This window comes from Haliotis rufescens, unplaced genomic scaffold, assembly GCF_023055435.1.
Source record: "Haliotis rufescens isolate VD_foot unplaced genomic scaffold, xgHalRufe1.0.p SCAF_4, whole genome shotgun sequence".
In the NCBI taxonomy this organism is placed as follows: domain Eukaryota; kingdom Metazoa; phylum Mollusca; class Gastropoda; order Lepetellida; family Haliotidae; genus Haliotis; species Haliotis rufescens.
Window position 1 is genome coordinate 15,788,662 of NW_025964112.1, and position 12,185 is coordinate 15,800,846.

The 12,185-nt window shown below is 43.3% G+C and overlaps 1 protein-coding gene across 1 annotated transcript; it reads left to right on the forward strand.

Moving 5' to 3' along the window:
* The first annotated feature begins 2,164 nt into the window (after window positions 1–2,164).
* Window positions 2,165–11,804, forward strand: LOC124140513 (kelch-like protein 24). Its single transcript, XM_046508127.2, has 3 exons — window positions 2,165–2,322; window positions 6,547–7,107; window positions 7,854–11,804. The coding sequence occupies exons 1-3, from the start codon at window positions 2,306–2,308 to the stop codon at window positions 9,193–9,195; spliced, it is 1,920 nt and encodes a 639-aa protein (XP_046364083.2). The 5' UTR covers window positions 2,165–2,305; the 3' UTR covers window positions 9,196–11,804.
* Window positions 11,805–12,185: the final 381 nt, after the last annotated feature.

Below are 12,185 nucleotides of genomic sequence, written 5' to 3' on the forward strand. Positions count from 1 at the left end.
TATTTCATTGCGTGCACCAGCTTTTCTCCACAACTTTGTTCTGGCAAAACGATTTGTTCAATATATTCTGGAACAAAGTATATATTGTTTACATACACCCCACCGCCATTTGCGATATCAGAAGCCGACGAGGTGTGGAATTTAAAATAACATTACGCCGAATATGGAATACCTGGGCTTAAAGGAAAAAAAGACTTTACAGATCCGGATTACAATGGGTCTTCAGCAACACATGCTTGCGGTAAGAGGCGACCATGCACGGGAGTGGGTGGTCAGGATCGCTGACTTGGTTCATGCATTTCGTCATTTCCCAAATGTGTGGATCGATGCTCATGATGTTAATCACTGGATTGTCTGGTTCAGATTCGATCATTTACAGACCGCCGTCATCTAGCTGGCATATTGCTGAGTACGAGTATGATTAACATCATGAGCATCGATCCATGTAAAAGGGATCGATGACATGCACAAAACCAAGTCAGCGAGCCTGACCACCCGATCCCGTTAGTCGCCTTTTACGGCAAGCATAGGTTGCTGAAGACCTATCCTACCCCGGATCTCATTGGGTTGTAAGGCAGTTTAAGCCCATTGCTGCTGGGTATCGCACAGTACACGAACATTTTTACCAAAAGAAACCATGTCAACGAAACCGAAAAAAGTGTAAAATGTGCGTTAACTATGTATCTTCTAGTCTCCTTGGAGAAGCTGAGTGAGCAAGCATGAGTTTCAGCAATGTTGCAGTTTAATGTCATGGCAGTTAACACCAAAAATATTCTTCAAGCATTGTGTCATGTTGGGAATCGAACCAAGGTCTGCGGCGTTACGAGCCATTCTTTTAACCAGCAGGCTAACTGCGCTCTTTATCTTATCAGAAGGTTATTCTTTTTAATGGTTTGGGGGTAAATAAATTGAAACAAACATGTCTGTGTCGAAACACTGATATATGGATGTACATTAAAAAGGTCCCACACACTTCCATGTTACCTTATGTGAGTGGATGGCAAGTTGTTTTTTCAAATGTGTGACTTGGTGATTTCCCAACTGACACCCAGAGGCTAACCAAGAGGCACGTACGGTACGCACAGAACAAAGCATGAAGTCAGGAAAAAGCCACACAAGATCACTGAATAATCAATATATTATACATGCAGGTTAGGTTTACAATGAAAGCGACAATACAATGGGTCAAATAAGTCAAATAAGTCGCAACAGCACTAAGTAAGAAGTCCTGGAATTAATGTTAGTGTTCTCACGAATGTTCAGAATTCTGTCACTGTTGGATGACCTGAAAGAGGCTGTCTCAGTTCTTGAATACAAAATAGTGTTGTAAGCTGGCGCGAATTCGGTGTTTACAATTAGGCAATTTCTGACCAATCCGCGCTTGGCAAATAGATCAGAAACGAGTCAGATCGAAAAAGCCTCGTATCGCCATCTTGTCGGTCTTTTATAGGTACAGTCAACTTCTCGTGCAGAAACTTCCAGAACGATCAAGTCTGAGATGTTCATGCACACCACAAGGGCAGATAACTCTAATAGTTGTACAAAACCAGGCTGGCAACCTCCCTTCGCTGCTGTTGACAGCAGTTCAAATCAGGCTGAGGCAACTATGTATTTGTATTCAGTCATTTGCTGCCATTGACAATTACTACCAATTGTTTCTACAGTTTCTACTGCCACTGGGTGTACTGAACACATAACAAATACATTCTAAATCTGTTGGTAGTCATTATCAGATTGTGATCGGATGTCAATGAAACCTGAAGATTTACACACAGTTTTTAGCGCCAGACATTCAGTTCAGTTACCTTGTTGACAGTAAATTAATCCAGAACCGAGAATAGTGCCGCTACATACATAGTAGCTGACAGAGTATAAACGTATGTATATATATGATCGATTAGAAAATTATGGAATATATACATATATATTCATCGTTACAGATTTAACATTTCTTGCCACCGATATGAAATAATATGCATCATAAACGATATAACATTCTGTACACGAGAACACGTTATAATACCAGATATGAAAACAGTGTTAATTCAGCTAAAAAACAAATAATAGTTTTGAAAAATAATATGCGTATATAGAGACTCGATCCAACAAAAGCGTATAACACTATGATATTTTACTAAAATTGGAGGCCACTCCGAATTACCTCCCTTACACTAGCAAACCAGGAAGCTTGAAAGCGAAAGTAGGGAATGACGAATTTGTGGAAAGATTACACGCAATATGTGGGAAAAACCAGTTGCATTTTCATTTACTAACACAAAGACACAGAACTAACACGGGCGACAGGATGGCTTCTCTACCAGCGTGAGTAAACTCGCATTATTTAGCACACGTCCGGATATGCGTAAACAGTTGTATCAATAATTTACATATAATTTTGCAATATTATTCGTTCTTCTTCCTTTTAAATATATTCTATCCTGGCTTATGTTTTTTTATATGTGGTCTTTGTGAGTAATTATATCACTAGTGTTACATAGACGTCCCCATTTGTTACTGTGGCAAGGCTGACAGCGTATATATATCGGTACTGCGATCAGTATAATGGAGTGGGTCATTGGTTGTCGGGGTGTGCGAGGGGTTTTAGTTTTCAGTGTTCAACCCTTCACGACTCTCGGCTAGGGTGGCGAGACGGAGAGAATCGCAGGGACGGGGTTCTCAAATATGAATAGTTCAAGGGGAGAGTCGCGGAGAAATACGCCACAAGGACAGGATCAAACTGACACAGTGCACACCCATATACTGTTAAAATACGGGGGAGGGGCAAACATGTACACAATACACAGCCATCTACTATTAAAATAAGGGGGAGGGGCAAACATGTACGCAATACACAGCCATCTGCTATTAAAATGAGGGGGGGGGGGGGGGGGGGGGGGACAAAGCTGTACACAATGTACAGCCATCTACTGTTAAAATAAGGGGGAGGGGCAAACATGTAAACAATACACAGCCATCTACTGTTAAAATAAGGGGGATGGACAAAGCTGTACACAATGCACAGCCATCTACTGTTAAAATAAGGGGGAGGGGCAAACATGTAAACAATACACAGCCATCTGCTATTAAAATAAGGGGGAGGGACAAACATGTACATCATGCACATCCATCAACTATTAAAATAAGGGGGAGGGGCAAACGTGTACACAATGCACAGCCATCTACTATTAAAATAAGGGGAGGGACAAACATGTACATCATGCACATCCATCTACTATTAAAATAAGGGGGAGGGGCAAACATGTACACAATGCACAGCCATCTGCTATTAAAATAAGGGGGAGGGGCAAACGTGTACACAATGCACAGCCCTCTACTATTAAAATAAGGGGGAGGGGCAAACATGTACACAATACACAGCCATCTACTATTAAAATAAGGAGGATGAGCAAACATGTACACAATACACAGCCATCTACTATTAAAATAAGGGGGTGGGGGACAAATGTGTACACAATACACAGCCATCTACTATTAAAATAAGGGGGAGGGGCAAACATGTACACAATACACAGCCATCTACTATTAAAATAAGGAGGATGAGCAAACATGTACACAATACACAGCCATCTACTATTAAAATAAGGGGGTGGGGGACAAATGTGTACACACTGATACACAGCCATCTACTATTAAAATAAGGGGGAGGGGCAAACATGTACACAATGCACAGCCCTCTACCATTAAGGGGGAGGGGCAAACATGTACACAATGCACAGCCATCTGCTATTAAAAAAAGGGGGAGGGGCAAACATGTACACAATGCACAGCCATCTGCTATTAAAATAAGGGGGAGGGGCAAACATGTACACAATGCACAGCCCTCTACTATTAAGGGGGAGGGGCAAACATGTACACAATGCACAGCCATCTGCTATTAAAAAAGGGGGAGGGGCAAACATGTACCGATGCACAGCCATCTGCTAGTAAAAAAAGGGGGAGGGGCAAACATGTACACAATACACAGCCATCTACTGTTAAAATAAGGGGGAGGGACAAAGCTGTACACAATGCACAGCCATCTACTGTTAAAATAAGGGGGAGGGGCAAACATGTACACAATGCACAGCCATCTGCTATTAAAAAAAGGGGGAGGGGCAAACATGTACCGATGCACAGCCATCTGCTATTAAAAAAAGGGGGAGGGGCAAACATGTACACAATGTACAGCCCTCTACTGCTGAAATATTAGAATGATGGAAACCAGTTTAAAAGCTTGTCGTCAGCCAAATAAGGATTGTGTAGTTAGACCATCCATGTTTCTCATCTCCAACCTCAATCAGCAAGAGAGCTGGCGGGCGAAATAAAAAAATATTTAAATACTTTTCACGAATAATTCTTGTGTAATTTTATGAAATTTTGTAACAGTCCTTCAATTAAATTATGACGTAGATCTAGTCGTTTTGCTTTGGAAGTGTATTTTTAATAAATATAGCTGAAGAAAGACCAAGCTTACCTGTTTTAATGCGCAGTTGTGGTAGTACCTTTTTTTATTGCATCGGGCATAAATTTCCACAGAGCGGGGAAAAATGAGAAAAGAAATCTTTTTATTATTTCACGTCGGAAAGAAAATTCAGGGCGGGCGGGAGATGGGAAACACAGAAAAAAATAGGGACAGCCTTACAGTGAATAGCTTGATGATTGTGTAACACCGTACCAAATTGGGTCATACGTCAGGCCGCTATTCCATGAAAAAGGGCAGCAGTCTGGAGCAAATTAAGCATGTTAATGCGCACACCATACATCGACGGTGTGATATGTAACCAGTGTGAATATGCCCTGACATGTGTCCATTGATAGCGATTCACTGGTTCACGGTGTATGTTTTCAAATGATATTAAGGGATTGCGGGAATGATTGTGTGGAATCGAAAGGAGGAAAATACGTCAGCATAACAAAACGTGTTTTCAAACAGGATCTCTCTTACACCTAATATTCCTCTGGACTTAATTCAGCATTATTCGTTCAGTGATTTGCATAATATCTTGATAAAACCCGGAGTGAGTGAGTGAGTTTGGTTTTACGCCGCTTTTAGCAATATTCCAGCAATATCACGGCGGGAGACACCAGAAATGGGCTTCACACATTGTACCCATGTCGGGATTCGAACCCGGGTCTTCGGCGTGACGAGCGAACGCTTTAACCACTAGGCTACCCGACCGCCCCGATAAAACCCGGAAGAATGAGAGGACCGTAACTTTGAAACTGGAGAAACATTATTTTAGAATACGAAAGTGAAAGTGAATATGTGAGTGAGTTTTCCAGTTATATGACGGCGTGTCAGCTTCATGTGGGAGGAAAGCCCGTAACTTCGAAACTGGAGAAACATTATTTTAGAATACGAAAGTGAAAGTGAATATGTGTTTTTGATGTTCAGGATATGTGAGTTAATTATCCAACTGCGTGTTAAGCAGAGGGGTGCACCAAGTGTTTAATACTGTGACCTGGCTTGCAGTCACCTTGTCTAATTCCCTGGCTTTAAATGTGGGATGTTCCGAAAAATATCAACAAAAACTGTTAAACGAAATCAGTTATATCACGGCGTGTCAGTTTGGTGCGGAGAAAATCCCAAGGTTATGCGAGTTTTAGTGAATATCACCTTTTTAAACCCCTCGAGCACGAGTATGGTGCTGACAAACCGAGAAACATCTGGAATTCCAGCTCTCAATCATAGGGTTCTGGCACATCTAAGGGACGTCACTCTGCATAGCGAATTGCCGCTCACTGGTCGAGTGTGACATCCGTATATCCACTATAAGAGTGAGTGAGTTTGGTTTAACGTCGCTTTGAACAATATTGCAGTTATATCACGTCAGATTAATGTGGAAGGAAAACCGGAAGTGACGAAGGTCTCAGACACTTACCACTGTGGTGAAACCCACGGGTATGGTGCTGACAAACCTAGAAACATAATCGGGTTGAACTCGGATTCGAGACCACGATCTGGCACACCTAAGGGACGCAACTCTGCACAGCCTTAGACGACTGTAGCCGAGTGGTTTAAGCTACGATACAACTCATACAGTATTTTGATGACGCTGTAATAACTAGGGCGTTTCCGAGGGCTGGTGTGTTCTCTCGATTTCAGATGGGTACATGTCAAGGTTCTGGGTTTTTATTTTTACCATTGCCAGCTATTGTGATAGTGATATCAACAATGTGTTTAATGTTCATACTATAATCACTAACAAGGAGTGAGTGAGTGAGTTTTCCAGTTATATGACGGCGTGTCAGCTTGATGTGGGAGGAAAGCCCGAAGTGATGCAGGTCTCAGACGTTTATCACTTCGGTGAAACCCACGAGCACGGTACGGTGCTGACAAACCTAAACACATAATCGGGGCGAACCTGGATTCGAAACCATGATAGTAGGTTTCTGGTGTGCCCAAAGGACGCAACACCGCACAGCGAATTGCGGCGCCTTAGACGACTGGGCCCCCGTGCCCCCACTGACAAAAGATGGCTTATGCTACCCAATGGGCAGCGTAAAATCAATGTCTAACAAACAATAATCCTTTCTCTTTTATAGAAACGACTTACTTGATTTTGATGAGATTGCCAACCTGCACTGTCTTCAAGAAACAGTATCGGACGATGAAGGAGTGACCATCACGGAACCCTGCGACCGAGACACGCGTCTTCGGGGGGAGGTACTGACCCATCTACACGATGCCCTGGCCTGCATGTACAAGGAAGAAGAGCTCACCGACCTTCATGTCAAAATTGAAGGCAAGGTCTTCCACTGCCATCGGGTGATAATGGCGGCCATGTCAGGCTACTTCCGGTCCCTTTTTACTTCCGGTATGCAGGAGAGCCAGAATGGTGAGGTGGAATTGCAAGATGTTTCCAAGAGAACATTTGACCTCATCCTGCTGTACGTGTATTATGGCGATAATGTTGTCAACTCGGATTCTGTGGAGGAGTTGCTGAGAGCAACAGTGCTGCTTCAGATACCACCCTTGGAGAGAGCGTGTGTGGAGTATATGAGCAAGTGTCTCAACCCCAGTAACTGCATGAGTATCTGGAAGGCAGGCAAGACATTCGGTTGTCCTGCGCTGATAGAAACGGCATGGGATGTCATTTTGAAAAAGTAAGTGTATGGTCAATAATTGCAATCGGGGGCACACAACCTATGACAAAGAGTTAACCTGATTCTCATCACAAGCTTATTTTCAACATATTCAGGTCACCAGATCTTTTTTCTCACCAAGTAGGTTTATAAACATGCTTGTTAGCAGCCATGGCGGATCCAGAATTGGTAAAGGATGTGGGAATTGGAATGGTGATGGGGGGAGGGGGGGGGGGGGGGGGGGGGGGGGAGAATGCATTAATACCAATATTGACCAAGGGCGCAGTTAATATGTAAGGTGTACGTAAGAGGAGGGTGCGTACCCCCACATCCCCTTTCTGTATCCACCGGTGCATATTCCACGCAAGGGGAGAAAGCTCATCCATTAAAGATTTGGTCAGTCTCCCCAATCACTAGGTTGAAATTAAGGTTGTTTTTGAACCGTATGCGACGTACTTGCGATGGCGCCGTATCATGCCATTACGCAAAGGTTTGCACGGCTCAGAATCGAGTTGGTATATGCCTCCATGATAAAGCTGAAAAAATGCTGACGTTTGCAAACAACCTGTCACGGACTCTACATGATTAGACACAGCTTTTGGTTTGCGGAAGGACTATTAGTTTTCTTTCCAAATCTAGGTTTGTTAAATGAGCGTGTCCGAAATGAGTCGTGGACAACTTGATTTTTAAGTGCCTATCATTGTTTACTGTTCATCATCTTTTGATACATCCAATTAAGATAAGCACATCCTGATTGTTTCTTCCAGTTTTGAGGAGGTCAGCCATCAGGAAGACTTCCTGGCCTTGCAGAAGGACGATGTAGTAGCCATCCTGGACGATGACCAGTTGAACCCCGACTCCGAGGACCCCATCTGTGACGCTGTCCTTTCATGGGTTCGATCTGACCTTCCTGCAAGGGAAGAACACATGGAGGAACTGCTAAGCCTAGTCTGTGTGCCAAAGATGTCTTCATCCTTTGTCTATGACAGACTCCTCCTTGACCATGACCTTATGCAGAAGAACCCCCGCTTCTTTACATTTGTGATGGAAGCGACACGTTGCCACATGAAGCCGGATGAGAAAGCTAAGGTGATGGCAAAGCAAACCAAACTGAGGAACGATCCCAATTACCAAAAGGTTGAAGCCCTCGTTGGTGGGTATTTCATGGCAGATGATCCCCTTAAATGCGTCCTCTGTTATGATTTGAATCGGAGAAAGTGGTACACCGTTGCTGCCATGCCTCAAGAAGCTGGTGAGGACTTTGCTACATGTACGTACCAAAATGAAATGTATGTTTCTGGGGGATCTAGAAGTCTGGACAAATTCATCAAGTACATCCCAGGCAGCAATGACTGGCTCGATCAACCGTCTCTCATCACAGGACGAGAGTGCCACAGCATGGTCGTTGTCGGAGAATACATCTACGTTCTTGGAGGACGAAACTCCCAACTGGAAGACGAAAGCGGTGTCGTTAAGGACATCGAGGCCTACAACACAACAAGGGGAACATGGTCCAAAGTTGGCAAACTTGAAATTCCTTTGGATAGCCTCTCTGCTGCAGTGATGAATGAAAGAATATATACCTTTGGTGGAACGGATGAAAATGGTAAAAGCACTTCTGCAATCCAGTGCTTCGATCCAAGCAAAAGAACATGCAGTCTCGTAGGATCGTTGCCCGAGCCATCATCAGCTACTTCTGCCATTGCCTTTAATGCCAACATTTACGTGTTCAGTCAAGAAGGAAAGGTCTTCCGGTTCGACCAGACACAGTCTTTGTCAAAGGTTGCGGAGTTTGAGGGGAGGTCCAAGTTTGGGTTGTACGTGAGTGGGCACAGTCTCATGGTCGTCGGTGGGCAGGATGAGAATAGAACTTTCCTGGATCAGATCGTCAGTGTCAACGTGAAGTCAGGAAGCGTTGCTGCTGCTGATACAAAACTTCCCATACCGTTTTGTGGCTTCAAGATGGAGTCGTTGGTGATGCCGAAGGTCATGCTGGCTCAAGAAGGGTTTAACGTCCAGGGGCAGAACCTGTTTGACACAGACCTAGAACGCCGTGAGCAATATAAAGCAAAAAGACACAGGCACCCTTTCTTACAGAACGACTTCTAGAGACTCGGAGCTGTGTTCCGGCTGGAGTAAATCAAATGTTTACATATGTTGGACATTTAAAAGAAACCGTCTTCCATTCTTAAAACAAACGTGAAAAATTACACAGAATTCAGGACATCCTATCAATGCGTTAAAGGAGCCCATATTTTGCTATCATTCAGAACAACCTGGCAATGATTTAAAGTGCCCATCGTTCGCTATCATTCAGGACAGCCTGCCAATGATTTTTGAAACCCGTCGTTTGCTAACATTCAGGACAACTTGCCAATGATTTATGAAACCCGTCTCATTTGCTAAAATTCAGGACAACCTGCGAAAAAATGAACTAAAGCGCCCTTTGCACCGGCAGTTGCATTTGGAACTTCCGACAACTACGTAGGATGTTAATCACAACATAACTCTTTTAGATCTTCATCCAAAATGATCAAACCTTTCCCAAAGTTGATTGGCAGGACTCCTCTGAAGTTGCATCTGGATTCTACAAAGGAAAATCTGTATTTAACAATGTGGTTGCCTTAGTACCATGCTGATTTTGGCGTAAAAACTAGCACATCGGCACAGAAACCTGGCCTTGACGCACATGACTGTACAACTAGGAGGCTAGAGGTCAATCATTGCTATATCTGGATTGATCAAATTCCGGATTGATTGATGTTGTCAGACGATTTCGATTCGTCCATCCCCGTTTCGTTTTTTTACGATCTCGATTTTGAATTCTTTTTCAAGTATCATTCAGAGAAGAGATGTGACTTCAGCATAAGTTACTGCAATGATTTCATCGCTTGCAAGTAGTCAAAGGGGTGGATTAGCCTAGTCGTTAGAGCGTTCGCTTTTCACAAGGGTTCGATTCCCCAATATGACTATTATTGTTGCCATTATTAGTATTGTAATAATCAGGAATCAGTTAGTCTAAAATTTCCAACGTTCTGTATTTGATGTGCATGATTTAATTTCTGTTTACATGATAATCAGGTGTGAAATGTTTTTTTCGTATAGAGGTTACAACTGGCGGTAATATATTTCAACATTACCGCCAGTATGATCCCTTCACAACTTGGGTAGCCTAGTGGTTAATGTGTTCGCTTGTCATGTCGAAGGCCTGTGTTCGATTCCCCACATAGGTAATATGCGTGAAGCCTTTTTCTAGTATTCCCTCCGTGATATAGCTTGAATATTGCAAAAAGCAGCGTAACACCATCACTGTTTATGTAAATGCACTACTGTATCTGCTTCAGCTGCTGTTTCTGGTGCAACTGTTATTGATGCTTCACGTGGTAAGGCGGAAAACGATATCTTCATTTGTTTCTTCTTTATTACATATATAACCTGCGAATATGTACATGGAATGGGTTGGTCTGATGTGTATGTATTTAGCCTTTGTGGTAGTTTAGCTTTTGTATTGTAACAGGAAAACCTGGTAATGTCCATATGTACTTATATAAACCTTCCCACACTAAATGTTTCAGATGACAGGGTTTCCATACTTAACAATGGCATTAAAGTCAGATCATTGTTCTTGCTACTGCTGCACTAAAATCTGAGGACATCCCATCACAGATCACGTTAGAACGAGATTTCATCCGACCAATCAGAGCGTCGCTTACGAGATCGGGAAAGTGAAAGTCATATCCGTGCGCGTCTGTTTCACAAAACTTGTGAACGTCAAAGACTTGCGCTGTTTCTTTCCACAAAATGCAGACACGCTGTGATATAACTGAAATAGGCCTACTATTCGAATCGGCGTCAAACCAAACTCACACTTTGTATTTATTATTAATGTGTAGATTGTTCTAGCCACTGTATGGCTGAAGTACTCCCCGATGTGACTTTAAATACTTACTCACTGTTTGCTTGGAGTGAAATACATACGGCAGTGATTTGAGCAAGTTCGAGGTCAACATTTGACCTGTATTGACATTGAAAGTCCATTACGCTCCACCAACATCAGAAAACACGTGCGACAAAAGGTCAAGGTCGATAGTCAGATACCATATACCCAGTTAACGGTTGTAACTTATTCAAGTGGACTGGGTTTGTTGTTTAACGCCACACGCAGCCATAGTCCAGCTACATGACGGCTGCCGTCGACGTAGTGGAGTCTGGACAATCCAGTGATTGGCATCATGAGCATCGATGCACGCAACGGGGACACGATGACATGTATTAACCAGCTCGCCGAGTCTCACCTCATTAAGTCGCTTCTTACAAGCATATATTGCTTGGGACCTATACTCCAACCGTAGTTCCCCCGGGTCTTCCAGTGGTGAGAAGGGGTGGTCGGGTAGCCTAGTGGTTAAACCGTTCGCTCGTCACGCCGAAGACCCGGGTTCGATTCCCGACATGGGTACAATGTGTGAAGCCCATTTCTGGTGTCCCCCGCCGTGATATTGCTGGAATATTGCTAAAAGCGGCGTAAAACCATACTCACTCACTCACTCCAGTGGTGAAAATAATATGGTAGCAGTCTAAGGTTGCGCTGTGGTGCTAGAACTGCCAACTGTATGTTTGTTTAGACAATATGTTGATATCGTTTGTAGTGTCTTGCAGTTAGTGTACATTGCATATTATGTATATTTTGCTTTGTTGGAATAAACATTTTAATACGTTAATTACGTTAACGTAGATACTTATTTCTTCTGTATCTGACGGCTACATGCTGTACCGTATATTCGATGATAACCATGGCCAAGTGGAGAGAGCGTCTGCCCGTAGAGCGGAAGGTCGGGGGTTCAATCCCGGCCTTATGATATCAAAAGAGACCCGTGAAGATTAGATAGAATAGGTCTTCAGCAACCCATACTTGCCGTAAAAGGCGACTATGCTTGTTGTAAAAGGCGACTAACGGGATCGGGTGGTCAGGCTCGCTGACTTGGTTGATACATGTCATCGATACCAATTGCGTGGATCGATGCTCATGATGTCAATCACTGGATTGTCTGGTCCAGACTCGATTATTTATATACAGACCGCCGTCATATAGCTGGAATATT

Coding starts and splice junctions, on each gene's coding strand:
- LOC124140513 (XM_046508127.2), top strand. Junction 7,108..7,853: donor TGGGATGTCATTTTGAAAAA/GTAAGTGTATGG, acceptor TGTTTCTTCCAG/TTTTGAGGAGGTCAGCCATC.